At 41.8% G+C, this 17,428-nt stretch overlaps 3 protein-coding genes across 6 annotated transcripts; 2 read left to right on the top strand and 1 right to left on the bottom strand.

Moving 5' to 3' along the window:
- Positions 1-227: 227 nt before the first annotated feature.
- LOC125970516 (kelch domain-containing protein 10) lies at positions 228-3,843 on the top strand. 2 transcript variants are annotated; one of them, XM_049722864.2, is made up of 10 exons: positions 228-494; positions 1,091-1,183; positions 1,250-1,471; positions 1,590-1,744; positions 1,826-1,974; positions 2,034-2,118; positions 2,187-2,253; positions 2,325-2,372; positions 2,443-2,582; positions 2,648-3,843. In XM_049722864.2, the coding sequence occupies exons 1-10, from the start codon at positions 410-412 to the stop codon at positions 2,855-2,857; spliced, it is 1,254 nt and encodes a 417-aa protein (XP_049578821.1). In that variant the 5' UTR covers positions 228-409; the 3' UTR covers positions 2,858-3,843. The 2 variants fall into 2 exon arrangements, with proteins under 2 accessions (XP_049578821.1, XP_049578822.1); XM_049722865.2 differs by having other exon boundaries at positions 1,062-1,183.
- LOC125970515 (uncharacterized) lies at positions 2,458-9,754 on the bottom strand. Of its 3 annotated transcripts, none has more exons than XM_049722863.2 (20): positions 9,469-9,753; positions 8,752-8,874; positions 8,575-8,681; positions 8,377-8,491; positions 8,053-8,169; positions 7,870-7,931; positions 7,567-7,719; positions 7,310-7,501; positions 7,136-7,235; positions 6,898-7,039; positions 6,647-6,830; positions 6,483-6,582; positions 6,283-6,416; positions 6,182-6,213; positions 5,971-6,083; positions 5,759-5,907; positions 5,412-5,506; positions 5,260-5,338; positions 5,073-5,181; positions 2,458-2,601 (listed from the first exon to the last, which is right to left on the bottom strand). In XM_049722863.2, exons 1-20 carry the CDS (start codon positions 9,629-9,631, stop codon positions 2,555-2,557), a joined length of 2,316 nt encoding a protein of 771 aa, XP_049578820.1. In that variant the 5' UTR covers positions 9,632-9,753; the 3' UTR covers positions 2,458-2,554. The 3 variants fall into 3 exon arrangements, with proteins under 3 accessions (XP_049578820.1, XP_049578819.1, XP_049578817.1); XM_049722862.2 differs by lacking the exon at positions 2,458-2,601 and adding an exon at positions 3,291-4,621 and having other exon boundaries at positions 9,469-9,750; XM_049722860.2 differs by lacking the exon at positions 2,458-2,601 and adding an exon at positions 3,291-4,621 and having other exon boundaries at positions 5,759-6,083; positions 9,469-9,754.
- A 68-nt stretch (positions 9,755-9,822) lies between these two features.
- LOC125970514 (uncharacterized) lies at positions 9,823-16,356 on the top strand. Its single transcript, XM_068651098.1, has 8 exons — positions 9,823-13,366; positions 13,577-13,761; positions 13,861-13,958; positions 14,144-14,307; positions 14,380-14,572; positions 15,143-15,290; positions 15,369-15,444; positions 15,530-16,356. The coding sequence occupies exons 1-8, from the start codon at positions 10,354-10,356 to the stop codon at positions 15,679-15,681; spliced, it is 4,029 nt and encodes a 1,342-aa protein (XP_068507199.1). The 5' UTR covers positions 9,823-10,353; the 3' UTR covers positions 15,682-16,356.
- The last annotated feature ends 1,072 nt before the right edge of the window (positions 16,357-17,428 follow it).

Raw genomic sequence — 17,428 nt, 5'->3', positions numbered from 1 at the left:
CCTATTCCAGCCAGCCAATCACAAGGGACATACAGCCAAAGTATTCAAATGGATAAATCTAATTGTAAATTGTATTAGCTATTTTTTTCCACACAACAATTACGTAAAATACATATTCTGCTTTAAATTACTATTTAAAGGTTGCTACTTAAATTGAATGGATGTATTTTTCAATCCACAAGCATGCGTCTTTTGAACGCCTCTCCCCTGATTGGTCAGATTGAATCACGTGACCGCAGCGCACCACTAACAACAGCAGTGTCTGGCGTGTACGCTCAAAGCTCAGCTGTATTATTTCCTAACACGTTTCCTCTCTAATGGTGTTCCGCGTTAACGCGACGTTGTGGCGGCTTGCCGTACGCACCCGCAAGTAAAAACCTCTCGTGGTGCTTGTCGCTGCCTCGTCAACATGTCTACGCCGGTCAAGGATGAAAGCTCCAGTCAGCTCAATAAGTTCGAGAAACTGTCCTGGAGGCCCTCGAGTCGAGATTCAGGTGCGTAAACTAAACACAAAACCGGAACGGTTGTTTAAAACGTTTTTTTTTTAAAATATATTTTATATCAACTGCTTTTGGGGGTAACGCGGTGCTTATTTGTGTTGTAATTAACGTGTCGGTGTTTTTATGAATGCATCATGCACTCATGCTAAGGCTAGCTGCATGCAAAGACCTAAAATGCAAATTTTCTAGACAGGCATCAATGCGCATGACGCAATATGAAAATGCATTTTTAATTGTATCCTGCATTTATACATTTGATTTCCCGAGCATGCAAATAGCATCAATTTGATAGAATGTCGATATAATACAGCTAGTAGTAGCTGATTACGTGCATACATTATTTTTTTTTGGTCATCCTGAAGCCGAATAACACCTAACTTACTCTAGGTCAGAGGTCACGAACTTGATTTGATCCTGCATGTTTTAGATCCAGATTTAAATGATGATCATTTTCAGGCTTTTGCAGAGCGTGTTGATGCATTTAGTGGTTTCTCGATATTATGCCCTGGTGTCCAATCTGGGGGTCTCATGCCTAAAGCCAGCTCACCTGTAACCCTAAAGGACAAGAACTGAAGGATTTGATTGTACAGGCTTCAAGATGAGGGCACGCTGGCTCCAGGCTCGACGACTTTTATCCCCCGCTTTCCCCAACCTGCGCATCCCCAACAGATTTCTCAGAGAAGGTAATGCATCGATTGTCCCGACACGCTCGGACCGCGAAGGAGATCCACATTTGTTAACGTTCCCAGGACCCTGGGTGCCATCGGCTCGTAGCGGACACCGCTGTGTCGCAGACAGCACTCACCTGTACGTGTTTGGAGGCTACAACCCGGACTTCGAGGAAGCGGGTGGGGCGGAAAATGAAGACTTTCCTCTCTTCAGGGAGTTGTGGAGGTTTCATTTCGCCACCGCCACCTGGCACCGCGTTCAAACGGAGGGTTACGTCCCCACGGAGCTCGCTTCCATGTCAGGTAAGGGCTGTTAAGAGAAAAATATTGTGAGAGGGGCAGTGTTTTGTATTGTTTGAGCATTTTCGAAGTGGATCAGAAGAAGTAAAAATGCTTAGCTTGATTTTATGGCTATGTGTAGCTGTCTTCCATGGGAACAACCTGCTGGTGTTTGGCGGTACTGGCATCCCATTTGGCGAAAACAACGGAAACGACGTCCACGTTTGCAACGTTAAGTACAAACAATGGAACCTGTTGGGCTGCAAAGGGACCAAGCCCAACAAGATCTACGGCCAGGTAACTTCCAGCACAGCATTGTCATATTTTTTTTTTTCTTCAGTAGATGTTCCAGAAACATGCTGTGTTACCCCTTTGCAGGCGATGGTCATCATAAACGGTTGCTTGTACGTTTTTGGAGGGACGACGGGCTACCTTTATAGCACCGATCTGCACAGGCTGGACCTGACTACCAAAGAGTGGAGCCATCTCAAGCCCAACAATGTGCCCACAGATCTACCCGAGGAAAGGTGAGATGAGAGCACATGAGTTGATCTGATCATCAAGGTGTTATTGGATGATGTCATAGGTACAGACACGAGCTAGCTCACGATGGACAAAGGATATACATTCTAGGAGGCGGGACTTCCTGGTCATCGTATCGCCTGGACAAAGTAAGCCGTACCGTAAATTAATTGAAATTATTTTGTTTCAAATTGTTTAAAAAAAAATCTTTTTCCAGATTCACGCATATAACCTGGAGACAAATTACTGGGAGGAAATAGCCACCAAAGCCCATGAAAAAATAGGTCAGTGCCTAAATGCTTTGAATATTATTTTTCCAATTATTTTCATTGTTTGATTGGAATATTGATGACAGGATATCCCGCTGCCCGACGCTGTCACAGTTGCGTGCAGGTTCAACACGGTGAGTTCTTCTTTCTCCATCTATGTACCTTCTGCTACTTTTACAACGACCTCGTTGTTCTTCCTCACAGAGGTGTTCATTTGCGGCGGCTACGACGGTCAGTTGATCATGGCCGACCTGTGGAAGCTCCACCTTGGCACCTTTCAGTGGACCAAGTTGCCTGCCGTCATGCCGGAGCCTGCCTACTTCCACTGCGCCGCCGTCACGCCTGTGAGTAGTAACGTCAAGACTGTAATGAGAAGAAGAAAAACTTTACACTTTTTTTTTTTCTTCAGGCGGGTTGCATGTACGTCCACGGCGGCGTGGTGAACATGTCTGGGAACCGGCGTACGGCCTCGTTGTACAAAGTGTGGCTGGTGGTGCCCAGTCTGCTGGAGCTGGCCTGGGAGAAGCTACTGAAGACGGTTCCTCATTTAGCTCAGCTGTCCACCTTGCAGCTGCTCAGCCTTGGACTGCCACACACGCTCATCCAACGGCTCAAGTAGGTAGACATCTCATCATCGGAGAAGACGCTCCGTGATGGGACAGAGGTGAGTGTTGCATGGTGAACCGTCGTTAAAAAAAAAATAAAAATAAACCCAAACGACTGACTGCGGTTGTGAAAATTGCCTTCTGGAGTTCAGTCTGATCTATTTCGGGAATGTGTTTTATTTTAGACATCTGTGTTGAGATGAACTTGTCTGTGTGGACCCTAATTTAATTTGGTCAACTGTGATTTTATGGCCTCGGTAACTGGTTTGCATTTTCGAGAGGCGTTTGAATTTTGGTGTCAAAGTGTTCCATTCCATTGTGTATATTTTATATTTTTGTTTCGGAGAAACAGAATGCAATAGCGCGGAAGTGTTGGACAAAAGCAGGAAGTGTAATGTTCAGATGTAATTATTTTAATGGATTTTTTTTATATGTTATCACTGTGACTTCTAGTGCCTCCCCCTAGTGTTTTTTTTTTTTTTTTTTAAATTTTACACTTGCAGTCTTGTTTTTTTCTCCATCTGGTGCCTTTTGAATGCTCAGATTCCTCTTTATGATTGACGGTGCTGGTTGCGTGCAGGTTTCACTAAGCCACTAAATTGTTTTAAATCAACGTGCTGCTGTTTACTCTGTTGTTGTGTTTGCTTGTTTTTATAACTAAATGTTGCCCGAAAACGTGTCATAAAGAACATTATTTTATTATTCATGATGTGTTTTTTTTTAACTGTAAAAAGGTACTGTTTTGAAAAGCACAGTTTTAACCTCGGGACACATTCAGCACTGTAATGGAAATTTAATTTTTCCGCATTGTCACTTTCCGCCATTTGTTAAAGTCAGTCTGCTGCAGTAATTCAAAGTAGGCCTTGCTTGTGTTGGAGATGTTTCTATTTGTGACGCTTGTGATCGATCTCTCCTGCATGTTGGCATGCCATATTTGATTCTGTAAATTTGTCTAATTCTTGTTGTGCAATAAAAGTCAGGCAGACCGTTTTTTTCCAAATATTTGTATGGAGGAGTTATATTGCCACAATTACACACTGTCATTTTTTCGTATTAAAATATCACTATTTTGACACACTGAGGTAAAAAAAAAAAAAAAAAAAAAAAGTGCACATTGTTCTATTTATCTCTAAAACAAAAATACAAGATAGAACATTTGGCTCTTTTACAGGTACATCTTAATAAATTAAAATATCATGGACAAGTTTTCCAATGATTCGTAAATGTTTTAAATTTGGAGTTGAACTACTGAAATAAACTTGACTATTTTTTTCATTTATTTAGATGCACCTGGAGTAACAGTCACAAGAAAGGATAGAACCCTCCTAATATTCATGAATATGCTTAATTCTAAACATCAATATGAAATATTTGGGAAAAGTCCTATCAGGATCAAGTTTTAAAACATGGAGTGGTATTGGTGACTTAACTCTTTGGGCTTTATAATTTACTTGTGCAAACACTCCACACGAGTTATAATGTTAGCATCGATGCTAACGTTGAAGCACTTCCTTTTGTTGTCCATTCATTATACACACTACTCACAAAAAGGTTGGGCTGTTAGACTTTGGTGTAAAATTTTAGGATGAACCTAAAGTTCACTGAAACGTCACAATTTAATAAATAGTTAAAATAAGTTAATCTGTATATTAAAAGTATTTTTGCCCAATTTTTGTGAGTAGTGTCGTGAATAGGTCCTCCAAGTCAGCAGCCTGCTGGTGATGGAGCAAAGTAATAGAGAGCCAATAGGATCAGATAGACAACTACCAGCGCTGTACCTGCATTTTAAAAACACAGAAGGCAGAAAAAAAAGGGGGAAATATTTTATTTTTGAATGCAATAGCAGATATTCCCTGAATTTTTTTTTTTTTTTTAAATTTGAGAATTCATTTACCCTACTATATACTGCAATTTATTGTAAAAAAATACATTTGACACTTTTACATCAATACTTTACAATGTTAATTTTTTTGATGATGTTTTGTAATTATGCTGTCAATTTCCAGGCTAAATAAAAATTAAAAGACACAAATATTTGTAAATAATTACCTTTATTATAAATTGGACAACTAAAACTAAATTCAACTGATATGTTAGTAAAATAAACTATTTTATACATGGGTTAATATCAATTGAATTATTTAAATGACAATGAAAAAACATTGAAGACAATTCTCTATTTAGTTAAAAAATGGATTATTTTTGTACACGCAGTTATCAAACACTTACCTTGAAAATAATCCGACTTGCCATCCATGAAGATGTAGTTGACCAGAATCACGCTGAAGATACTGGTCCAGAGGTGCAAGTCGCTGAACAAGAGCACAAAGCCCACATCCTGACAAAACAGCAATGGCGGCGTTAATTGAAAAATCAACTTGTCTGAATGCTGCACAGAAAAATGAGAAGAGCTTACGTAAAAGGTATTGAACAAGACGAGGATCGGAATCTGAAGCATGCAGACCTGCACAGCGATACAACTTCCTACCTCTAAACTGAAGATAAAAAAAGAAAAGATTTATTGTGAAGAGCAAAAGTCTCATTTGAAATTTGTGTTCATGAGGGTACCTGAGACTTATGTTATTTTGAAGTGCAAACTGGATACCGTTGACGATCTCAGGGATCTCGGGAACCATGGCGAGAATTGTTACCCCGATAAAATACTGGAGAACAATAAAAACACATTAAGCCCAAGACAAATATTTTCTTACTAATTAAGTCGATAACTCCTTTGTCAAAATAGGCGAGTTAGTTTTTCAAAATCCACGGCTGATAACAAGAATTAAAAACAAAACAAATTATAGCCAGAACATTTGGCTGTTTTACAATATAAAAAGTTACCCAAAAAAATAGTTTGACCATTTTAAAAAAACTCAAATATTGCCCAAGTGAGTACTTATGCCATATGTCCCAACCTGGGAGATTGTAGGCTGATTAAGGATGGGCTGGATGTGTTCCGTGGCCAGGTCGGCGCAAGCAGACGTGAACACGGTGGCCAAGATGAGGATGAGTAGAGACCTCCATCGGGACCAGTGAACTACCGGACCACCGTGCTGCCCGCTTTCTGGTTCCAAAAGACCGTGACAATTAGCATCAATTAGCATCATAGGGGGGAATATAATCCTACCCTGTCTGTCTCCAACATGGATCTCGTAGATGTGGGAGTGTGTCTTGAGCGTGAATATTAATCCGATGATGTAAGCCACGGGCAAGAGGGCCGACACAGTATACACCAGGGGCCTAGAAAACAAAAATAAGTCAAATCGTGCATCCACCTGTGATGGAGGCTCAGAAAATCAAATCTGTCATGCTTATTAAGAGGAACTCAAATGTCTTACTGAACATGGTGATGAAACAGTGTCCCGTTGTTCTGTTAAATAGAAAGAAAGAAATGTTCTGCACCAATTTGTCCGTTATATGTCCGAGCGAGGGCGCTCACCACATCATAGTGACAGTTGCGGCAGATGAACGGGCCGCTGATGTTGCTCGTGGTGTTGCTTGACGAGGAATTGGTGCACGAGGCGCACACAAAGTTTCCGTAAGCCTTGGAGAACATTGTCGGGGCGAAGACGCCTGCGGACATGATGGTGGTGGATTAAAATCAGGTAAGTTTGCACTGACGAGACATTTACAACTTACCTCCAACGGAAATGAAGAGCAGTGCAGAGCTGACTCCTGTGCAGCGGCTGTTAAATCTTTGCTCGGGATGTCTCAACCCGCCGATAATCATACAGATACCCTGGAGGCGGAGCAAATTGTTGCATTGCTCCAAGAACGCGTGTGTGCAAAATGTGATGCCTCACAGGGATGAAGAGGATGCAACCGAGAAGCGTGCCGGTCAGCGCGGCCTTCACGACCTCCTGCAGGCACGGGTTGGCTGCCCGGTGACCTCTCAGCAAAGCCGTAATGTAAAAAGTCAACTCGGTGATGGAGCCGAAGGTCGCGTTGACGACGGCGCCCACGGCGAAGTTACTCTGGGCCGAGATGCTGTGGGATGGTTCCAGAACCAGTGAGAAAAATTTTTTTTTTGGGTGTGTGATGTTATCAAGCTCACCTGGCGATGCCCATGCCGATGTAGTACGACAAGGGTATGATGGAGACGGTTGCTATGGCAAACTTGACGTCAGAGCTGGTGTACTGGTTTTCTCTATCTAGGTAGCCGATTATCAAAGCAATTATGACAAGAGGGAGGAGGTCTGGGAGGCGGGTCAAAGGGACTAACTGGTCTTAATTTAAAACATGGCAAATGTGATTTGAGTCCAAATTGAATCAACTGATGCATGAAAGGATACTGACAGCAAAAACATTGATGCCATCAACAGTATACTTGTAGTAGTACCAGTTTGCGGCGTGGTAGACACACAGCAGCGTCCGGCTTTTCAAACCTTCACGCTGAAGTACAATAATAAAATAATGTTGTAGTTACCCCCCCTCCCCCGCAAAAAAAAAAAAATCAGTTCCCTTACCTTGCTCTGCAAACTGACTGACACACACACATCCTCCGGAGGCAAGAGAAGGATGACGACAAAAGTGCGTGCGTTCATCTTGGCAACAGGAATGGTGAAGACCAAGATCCAGGAGAGGAGGCAAATCAGAGAGTGGAGAATCACCAGCGGAGGATATCCCAGTAACAACCACACATACGTGGAGAAACGACACTAAAGGGGAAAAGGTATATTAAATATTTTTGGTCGTTATATTTTACGACATGATCAAATGTTACCCAGTAGCCAGAATGCGCTGGTCGCTCGGTTGCTTCCTCTGGTGGCACGGGACTCTTGGCGGGTGACGGCAGCAGCACAGGCAAGTCGTCCTCTGTCCAGTCCACGGTGCACTCGCAATCAGACATTTGCTCACGTCTGCCTGGACGGCCAATCTAGAATAATAATCAAGCGCTCACAATCAGAAGATTGAAGATATCTCTTGCCAAGAATGCAAAAAAAGATGATATAAAACACATAAGCAAATATAATAGATAGCTATGGCCAGGTGTAATATCCAATAAATTAAATTTAAAAAAAAATACCTGGTGAACTAACTTTCCAAATGGCCACAAGAAGTAACAGGACAGCTTCCAGCAGAGCTGTCCTGAAGAGGTAGAAAAGAGAGAGCGATAAAAAACTGTACATTAAATTCCAGCTGTTATGTTGCGCATTAAACTAGTCTATCGCGAGTTAGTCTGAAACAAAATCCCGTGTGCTAAACCTACCATAGGGTACACCGATGACCGTGAGGAACATCAGTAAGCCCACCAGCAGGTACACCAGGGAGAGCCACCAACCAAATAGAAACACATACAGCACATTTCCACATGTGATGAGATGGCCTGACAAAAAGGGCAAAAAATAATATCAGTAAAATAAATGGTCTGATTAAATGTCACGTTTGAAAACATTTTAAAATAGGCAAAAGACCATTTTTAAAAACACATTTGAGTCCAAGGTCATCAAAATTCATTATGAAATATTAAGAAAGGACTTAAGTAAGTGTCAGCACTCTATTTTTGGTTGTATTGAACCAGACTGAAGTGTACCTGGACCAGTATGTGGCTTGATGACGTTGAGTTCTGAGTAGAGCTCTTTCACCACTTCAGATCGGTCTTCAAATGGACGCTCGGTCACGTGGCTCTTCCATTTTCTAAAGCCAAACTGAAACACATTCGGACATATATGGGTACTTACAAAAAAAAAAAAAAAAAAGGCAGCCGGAGGAAAATAATAATAAGTCATACTCTGTAGTTGTTGACCAGCTTGTTGGCTTCTACTTCGTTCTCGGCTCTGATGGTTCTTAAGCTTTGAATCTCCTCCCAGCTGTCATCATGGGGCTGATGGCTTGGATCTTGAGGAAAACAAATGTTTTGTTAAACCAAATTGTAATGAGAACAAACGTAAACGTTGCTACGACTCACGAGAATGTGCTGACGGGTATTTTCTTGTGCCCTGGGCAGGAGATGCCGGTTGGTGTGTGGCCACTGAGTGATATTGTGAACCTCTGACAGTTGTCTGGTCATCTTCTTGTTCCGGTGGAGTATCTGCAATCCAGTAAAGACAATTATTAATTCAATTTCTAGAGCGTGTTTTCTCAGGAGAGCTACGCCAGCTGACTTCGGGTCAAGAGGTGTGGGACAACCGAGTACTCCGATACCAAGTACCCGATGCCACAAGTGCTAATATGAATAACATTTCCATTAAACCGATGACAGATTATTTTAAAGGCTTTTGTCTATTCTGATGAAAGGCAGAACAGTCACTCTAAGTTAAAAAAATAAAAACCACAAACCCCATGAACCAAAAAGCATGACTTGGCTATTCTATCTATTTAATGGCACTGTCACGCGACAAAACCACTTGCTGTTACCCAATCTTCGTGACTTCTCGCTTTCCATGGTTCTTCAATAACTTCCCATTCACTCACTTCCCACTTTTGTGTCTCGTCTGCTGCAAGATTTTTCGATTTTCATCATTTTACAGGAAGGAAACTTACAGTGATGCACACGCGTGTGGCAAAGGAGCTGTCACTCCGATTTTAAGTCGTCGATACATTTCTAAGCCATTCGCTGAGCCCCGCGAGAATAATAAAAACAAAAATTTGCTTTCGGCCATGACTGAAACCCTTTGTAGCTTACCTTGAGAGTCTTCAGCCGGCCTCTTCCTCCTGCGACTATTCGCGTCTGAACCCGGCGAAGACATCTTGGGCTGCCGTGCAAAGCGACCGGAGGAACCCGAGTCGAACAGCTCCAGCGGTACTAAGGCAAGCGGATTGACGTCCGGGGAGTTAGCGAGTGGCATTGTGGGAAATGTAGGCAATCGATCGATCTCTCTTCTTAAAGGGAAAGCGCCCTAATAGGAGGAAGTATGGGCAAAAAAGTGTTTCTTTTGACGATTTTGTATTTGTAGTTAAACATTTAAAGCATATTATATGTCTATATATAATATAATATACAGATAAAACAATGAGATAGAGGGCTAGTTAGCTAGCTAGCTAGCTAGCTAGCTAGCTAGATGGCTAAATAGCTTGATAGTCTTACTTTATTTAACTCCTCTCTGTAAACTATTGAGTACCTATAGTGATGCACAATTACAGCTTAAATCTTAAAAAAGTATATTACATTGCAAATGGTGGAAATGTATACTCCAAGTAAGCGATTAACATGCCCCCCCTGTTCTGCTAAACCTTGAACTGCTTGATGCTTGCCGGTGCAAGATAAACATTTAACTCTGTATTTGTTTGCTGTATTGTGTTCCAAATAAATATTTGGTGTCAAATACAACTTGAGGTCACAAAGGCCTTGTGAAAAGTTTGAGTGACCCAAAGTGTCAAGCTGAGCTTTCACCACAGGAGATACACACCAAAAGTTTACACTGCGTTGGAAGAGATTGGTGATTTTTTTTTTTTCAATCAGGAGAGGTGGTACTTTAAAGACATCCTGTTTTTCCAAATATAAATACGGTGGGAGGCATACAGCGTATGGCGCACTTGGGAATTGTCTGGATCTGACTTCAGTGAAGCCATGATCATACGCTGGAGCGCCATCTCATTTGTGGGACTAGCGCTGCTATGGTGCTTGACTTGGACAAAGGTTGGAGCTTGGTTGCCACCTGGACTGGAAGAGAGTCGACCAGAACTGCCTCACATTCACCCTTATGATCCGCGAAAAACACCTAATCGAATTCCATCTCCGAGGCCTTCATCCCCCCAACCATCTCAGCAAGGACCACCTTCTTCCTCAGGCGATGTACGTCCACCTAATGTGGCTGCAGAGACAAGTTATCCTTTTTTAAACTCCGAAAGACCAAATGTTCTTCCATGGCCATTTTTCAACCCTCCAGAATCGCAAAATCCTCCACCACCTTCTGAAGGCCAGCCAGATCCACCAGGATCTGGTTCGTATGTCTACTTCAGACCCCCTAATCAGCGGACGCCACCAATTTCGAGACATTCTTCATCTGTGGACTCTTCATTGGAGAAGCCTCCTGGCCTGGGCCTCTGGCCCGGTCCTTGGCTTAGTCCTCTTTACCCTGTCGCATACAACCCAGCGGTTCCTGGTTTTTCACAGTTGTATCCTCCAGGGCTACAGCCACCAAGGAATCACCGACTGCCCGTTATTTACTACGATTCCCCGTCACGTTTTCAGGGACCCAGTAATCCATCAAACCCAAAACCTGTGGATCAGCTACCAAACTATCCTTCCTTTTCTGGACCATCTGTGATCCAAGGTTCTGAGTCACCTGATAGTTCTTCATTACCCCCAAAACCTGATAATCCTCCATCTCGTGAACTGCCTGGGCTTCAACTTCCCCAGCAATCCGGTAATCCTCCACCTGACCGATCACCGAAGCCTTCATCTTCTTTACCTGATTATTCTCCAATGTACCTAATGCCTAGGAGCCTAAATGATGAAACTTCAGAACCACAAAGTGTGCTACCTCGTGGATTTTATGATCGATATTTTCCGCACATATCTCAACCAGAGAATCCTGGAAAAGAGATACCAGTCCCTCTCCAACCTGGTGTGAGAGACCCTAACTTTGAGAACTGTGACGTTCCAACGGTCCAAAGAATCCCATGTGGAGGTTTTGGTATTACTGCCACTTCTTGTGAAACCATTAGCTGCTGCTTCGATGGCCGCAATTGCTATTACCCAAAGTACCATATTATAAAACCACAGCCTCCTGAAACACTAGTCCCCGTCAACCCTGGTGTGAGAGACCCTAACTTCGAGAACTGTGACGTGCCAACAGTCCAAAGGATCCCATGTGGAGGCTTTGGTATTACTGCCACTTCTTGTGAAACCATTAGCTGCTGCTTCGATGGCCGCAATTGCTACTACCCAAAGTACCATATTATAAAACCACAGCCTCCTGAAACACTAGTCCCTGTCAACCCTGGTGTAAAAGACCCTAACTTTGAGAACTGTGACGTGCCAACAGTCCAAAGGATCCCATGTGGAGGTTTTGGTGTTACTGCCACTTCTTGTAAAACCAATGGCTGCTGCTTCGATGGCCGCAATTGCTACTACCCAAAGTACCATATTATAAAACCACAGCCTCCTGAAACACTAGTCCCTGTCAACCCTGGTGTGAAAGACCCTAACTTTGAGAACTGTGACGTGCCAACAGTCCAAAGGATCCCATGTGGAGGTTTTGGTGTTACTGCCACTTCTTGTAAAACCAATGGCTGCTGCTTCGATGGCCGCAATTGCTACTACCCAAAGTACCATATTATAAAACCACAGCCTCCTGAAACACTAGTCCCCGTCAACCCTGGTGTGAGAGACCCTAACTTCGAGAACTGTGACGTGCCAACAGTCCAAAGGATCCCATGTGGAGGCTTTGGTATTACTGCCACTTCTTGTAAAACCAATGGCTGCTGCTTCGATGGCCGCAATTGCTACTACCCAAAGTACCATATTATAAAACCACAGCCTCCTGAAACACTAGTCCCTGTCAACCCTGGTGTGAGAGACCCTAACTTTGAGAACTGTGACGTGCCAACAGTCCAAAGGATCCCATGTGGAGGCTTTGGTATTACTGCCACTTCTTGTAAAACCAATGGCTGCTGCTTCGATGGCCGCAATTGCTACTACCCAAAGTACCATATTATAAAACCACAGCCTCCTGAAACACTAGTCCCCGTCAACCCTGGTGTGAGAGACCCTAACTTTGAGAACTGTGACGTGCCAACAGTCCAAAGGATCCCATGTGGAGGCTTTGGTATTACTGCCACTTCTTGTAAAACCAATGGCTGCTGCTTTGATGGCCGCAATTGCTACTACCCAAAGTACCATATTATAAAACCACAGCCTCCTGAAACACTAGTCCCTGTCAACCCTGGTGTGAGAGACCCTAACTTTGAGAACTGTGACGTGCCAACAGTCCAAAGGATCGCATGTGGAGGCTTTGGTATTACTGCCACTTCTTGTAAAACCAATGGCTGCTGCTTCGATGGCCGCAATTGCTACTACCCAAAGTACCATATTATAAAACCACAGCCTCCTGAAACACTAGTCCCCGTCAACCCTGGTGTGAGAGACCCTAACTTCGAGAACTGTGACGTGCCAACAGTCCAAAGGATCCCATGTGGAGGCTTTGGTATTACTGCCACTTCTTGTAAAACCAATGGCTGCTGCTTCGATGGCCGCAATTGCTACTACCCAAAGTACCATATTATAAAACCACAGCCTCCTGAAACACTAGTCCCTGTCAACCCTGGTGTGAGAGACCCTAACTTTGAGAACTGTGACATGCCAACAGTCCAAAGGATCCCATGTGGAGGCTTTGGTATTACTGCCACTTCTTGTAAAACCAATGGCTGCTGCTTCGATGGCCGCAATTGCTACTACCCAAAGTACCATACTACAAGACCAAAAATCATCACTGACCCGTTACCTGACCCCAATGCCAAGACTTGTGATGTGCCAAGAGCCCAAAGAATTCCATGTGGCGTCTCTGATATATCTCCCTATGGGTGTGAAGCCATTAGCTGCTGCTACGATGGGCGGGATTGTTACTATGGGAAAAGTGGTATGTAATCCATTTTTTTCTCCTTAGTTTTTTCTCCAGTACAGTATATTGATCCATACACGACTAGAGACTTGTAAATCTCAGCGACGTTTAAAAGAGATACATTTTTATTGCTATCTTCTTAAGATCTTCCCAAAATCACTAGTGGTGAATACCATTTACTTTCCCATTTGTCATCTCAAAACCAATCACGATGTCTTGTTCTTCTAGTGACCATCCAGTGCACCAAAGATGCTCAGTTCATTTTGGTTGTGGCCAGAGACGCCACTCTACCCAATCTAGACATTGGGTCTATTTCAATGTTGGGAGATGGTCCTGAATGCACACAGATTGACTCCAATTCTGCTTTTTCCATCTACCAGTTCCCAGTGAGTGCCTGCGGTACCCTCGTTGCGGTAAGACATTTGTTTTTCACAACCCACACGAAACCAAACTTGTGTGTCTGTATACATAAATATTTTTTTATTTCAATTTTTTCACAATGTCTTTTTCAGGAGGTGGCTGGTAAAATCATCTATGAGAATAGGATGACCTCCTCGTATGAAGTTGGAGTGGGGCCACGAGGTGCCATAACCAGGGACAGCAGCTTTGAGTAAGGCGTTATCTTCAAATATTTACAGATATCTGGTATCGGGAGTAAAATTTTGGATGAAACTAAAATCAAACTCAGATCAAGTTAACCTATTTCAGTGTGTCACCAAAAATCCAATATCCCAAACATTTTGTTAAACCCTTTTAAACGGAATGCTCTCTAACACCCCCCCTTTTTTTTCCCAGTTTATTCTTCCAGTGTCGATACAGCAGCACCAGTTTGGTTGAGAGTATGATTGCAGAAATGCTACCATTGCGGAGTTCTCCTTTGTCAGTCGCTGCTTTGGGTCCCATCAACGTGCGTCTGAAGTTGGGTAACGGAAAATGTTTCACGCAGGATTGTAATGAAGGTACGTGGCATCGACGTCTGGTACCCTCGTTTGGAAACAAAATGTCATGAGTATGTCTCTTTGTACCCACAGAGGACGTGGCCTACAACTCTTTCTATACGGAGTTTGACTACCCTGTGAATAAAATCTTGAGGGACAACGTGTATGTGGAGGTTCAACTTATGGACAGGACTGATCCCAATCTTGTCCTGAACCTTGGGCGCTGTTGGACCACCACCACTGCCAATCCACATAGCCACCCTCAGTGGGACATTATCGTCAACGGGTAACAGCAAAGACGATTTACAGGCTTCTTAATCTGAACTATTCAATTTATTTCTGACTCAAGGTTCATAAAAGACGCACTGATGAAATTAAGAAAAGGAATTGAAGCTAGAAAAATCGTTTATAATAATACATCGTCAAGAACTACATGGCAACCGATGATTTATTTATTTGTTAGCCTAAAAAGTCTAAATGTGTAATATTTCAATATCTTGTTCAACAATTGGAAACTTTAATTGTATGCAACTGAAATGTTTTCATAGGTAGCGTTCTTAAATTTTAAATATGATTTTAAAGAAGCCTTCTTTTAGGAGAGGGGCGGGGGGGATCAAATGATGCTCGTAATGTCAACGAAAACATTGGAGGATTTGTTATAGGTGCAATTTTTCCTAATAATGCAAAATATTCAATGTTTATGTAAAATGAATTATAATTATAATTATAATTATAATAATATAATAATTATAATTCATAATTAAAATGACTCATTATATTAAATAAATAAATAAATAAATAAATAAATAAATACCATACTGTATTATATTGGATAAATTTTCAAATCTTCCTGCAGGTGCCCAAACATTGATGATCGCTACATAGCTACCCCGGTTCCCATCTTCCCTGGCGACGGTGTGAACTTCCCGGGTCACCACAGGCGCTTTATATTCAAAATGTTAACCTTTGTTGACCCCAACTCACTACAACCCCAGAGTGAACAGGTAATGCACAATCCACATTAAAAAAAAAATAGCATTAATATATCTGGGTGTTTGTTCTAATCCATTTTTCTTTCCCAGGTGTACATTCACTGCAGCACATCGGTGTGTAACACGGCGTCCGGCCAATCCTGTGAGCCTCGATGTTACAGGACGAGTAAGCAATTTCTTTACGAGATTCAAAATGTTTTAAGGTTATTTATGATTCTCAACAATATTTGGATTTCTGTCTGTTTGTGCAGAGAGAGATGTGTCATCTGTGAGCCAGACGAAGGAGGAAACAAGGACTGTGGTTTCTGCTGGACCTCTGATTATGGTCAAACCCAGGACAGCACATAGAAGATATGGCAATTTGCTAGAACCTTCTGAAAAAATTGCATCGTCTCGTGATTAGTGGCATGGGACGACCTGCTGAAATTAAAATTGTGATATCTGGGGGAGGAAAAAAAAACAACTATTTAACAAGGTTTGTCGTCTTGAATTAGAACTCGACAGTATCATTAAATTTTGATTTCTAACTTCAACCAAACAACACTGACACTTATAAAAGTGTTTATTATGACCCGATATTCGAAACAATTTAATGTCACAGAAGAAAGACGCTTTTATGTGTTTTTTTTCCCCACAATGTGTCTCTGGTAATCATTTCCTGTAATCATAACGATGTTCAACACAGGACCGATGCACACGCCGATTTTTAAACGAGGTGAGTTCGATGAATAGCTCAAAGGATTTTAATAAGGCCAAAAAAATTGTTTTTATTAGCAGATTAAAATAAATCCAGTGTTTCCCATCTTTACTTTGCCAAGGAACCAATTTTACATTATAAAATATTATTACCAAACAAAAGTATTACTGTAATAATTAATTAACATATTGTGATGTCACTATGTAGATACACCGATTTATCGTACCTTCTTCCGATTAATGGAAGCCCATTTAATTGTTTGGCCTGACACTAGCATAGAAAAATGAACAAAGCTGTATCTGTAATTCATTCTTCTGGGGAATCACGTAATAATAATAATATAATTTTATAAGCTGCAATAAAGGATTTGTATAAAACTGACTTTGTTGTTGTATTGGCGACTGCATAATAATATTTATGATGTAAAAAAACACTTTCAGCATTTGTCAGTGATTTCACATTTGGATATTCTTAATTACACAATCGGCCACTTATATAATTTCTTTGGTCTATTGTCCTCTTGCCAAAAGTAAGATGGGATTAGTTTCACCTCACCTATGACACAAATAGGGACGAAAACACAAAATAGATGTCTGGAAAGGGAACAAAATTATGATTATGCTTTGGTTTTGTATAGCATGCACTCAAAATTAACGCAGGCTTTCACGCAATGTGATTTTATGAGTTCATAAGAAATACTTATGTAAAGGTACTTCAACACTTATTGTGTGTAATGATTCAAAAATGATTCATTTTGTATAAACAATGCACCTTCATTTTTAGCAACAGGTAGACCATTTAAATACTCTACCACTAGATGGCAGAAGGCACAATTAACCTCTGTCCAGATTTCAAATTATGTGAAAACATTTCTATGTAAACTGAAACAAGATTATTACATTTTGTGACATTTTTGGTAAGACATGAACATTTTCAAATGCAAAATATGTGCCTTAGTTCAACAAAAACTATATGATGAGAACAACATGGAATCTTCCGTGCCCCTGCAGGAAATGACAAACCCCCACAGTGATGTCAATATGCTGCACTAACGGTAAAACAATAAATATTTAATATAAATAAATATTGTTGGAAATACCTCAATTACCTCCTGCTCAAATCTTGTTAGTACAGACTCACAGATTGTATAGCTCACATTTATTTCTGCACAGTCCCCTCCCTCTCCCCACCCCTCACCCCGTCCCCCCTATCTGCTGGCTCCTTTCTGTCCAGTGGGCTTGGATGGTCATTTTGAAGCCAACAAGTCATGGTGACCAGCTGCTCAATGTCCATGGTCACCCCCGAAGAGAACACTCGTACCCTTGGCAAGGCTTTTGGCTAGCCACCTGCCTGATAACTTTCATAGCAGATCTAAAAGGGTTCATTTTACATAGATGTGTTTACAAATTCGTATGAATCCAATTTTATATTCACTATGGGTATATACATTTTA

Source organism: Syngnathus scovelli, chromosome 6, assembly GCF_024217435.2.
Source record: "Syngnathus scovelli strain Florida chromosome 6, RoL_Ssco_1.2, whole genome shotgun sequence".
Lineage (NCBI taxonomy): Eukaryota > Metazoa > Chordata > Actinopteri > Syngnathiformes > Syngnathidae > Syngnathus > Syngnathus scovelli.
This window is presented reverse-complemented; position numbering and strand designations above follow the sequence as displayed.

What these genes read in the sequence shown, in the direction of transcription:
- LOC125970514 (XM_068651098.1), top strand. Translation starts at nt 10,354, where the DNA reads ATGATCATACGCTGGAGCGCCATCTCATTTGTGGGACTAGCGCTGCTA. An exon ending in CACGCAGGATTGTAATGAAG is followed by an intron (nt 14,308 to 14,379) that starts GTACGTGGCATC and finishes TTGTACCCACAG; the next exon opens with AGGACGTGGCCTACAACTCT. An exon ending in TACAACCCCAGAGTGAACAG is followed by an intron (nt 15,291 to 15,368) that starts GTAATGCACAAT and finishes TTTCTTTCCCAG; the next exon opens with GTGTACATTCACTGCAGCAC.
- LOC125970516 (XM_049722864.2), top strand. Translation starts at nt 410, where the DNA reads ATGTCTACGCCGGTCAAGGATGAAAGCTCCAGTCAGCTCAATAAGTTC. An exon ending in GGAGCTCGCTTCCATGTCAG is followed by an intron (nt 1,472 to 1,589) that starts GTAAGGGCTGTT and finishes GGCTATGTGTAG; the next exon opens with CTGTCTTCCATGGGAACAAC. An exon ending in ACAGATCTACCCGAGGAAAG is followed by an intron (nt 1,975 to 2,033) that starts GTGAGATGAGAG and finishes ATGATGTCATAG; the next exon opens with GTACAGACACGAGCTAGCTC.
- LOC125970515 (XM_049722860.2), bottom strand. Translation starts at nt 9,631, where the DNA reads ATGCCACTCGCTAACTCCCCGGACGTCAATCCGCTTGCCTTAGTACCG. An exon ending in CAGTCAGTTTGCAGAGCAAG is followed by an intron (nt 7,236 to 7,309) that starts GTAAGGGAACTG and finishes ATTGTACTTCAG; the next exon opens with CGTGAAGGTTTGAAAAGCCG. An exon ending in GTTGCATCCTCTTCATCCCT is followed by an intron (nt 6,583 to 6,646) that starts GTGAGGCATCAC and finishes CTCCGCCTCCAG; the next exon opens with GGTATCTGTATGATTATCGG.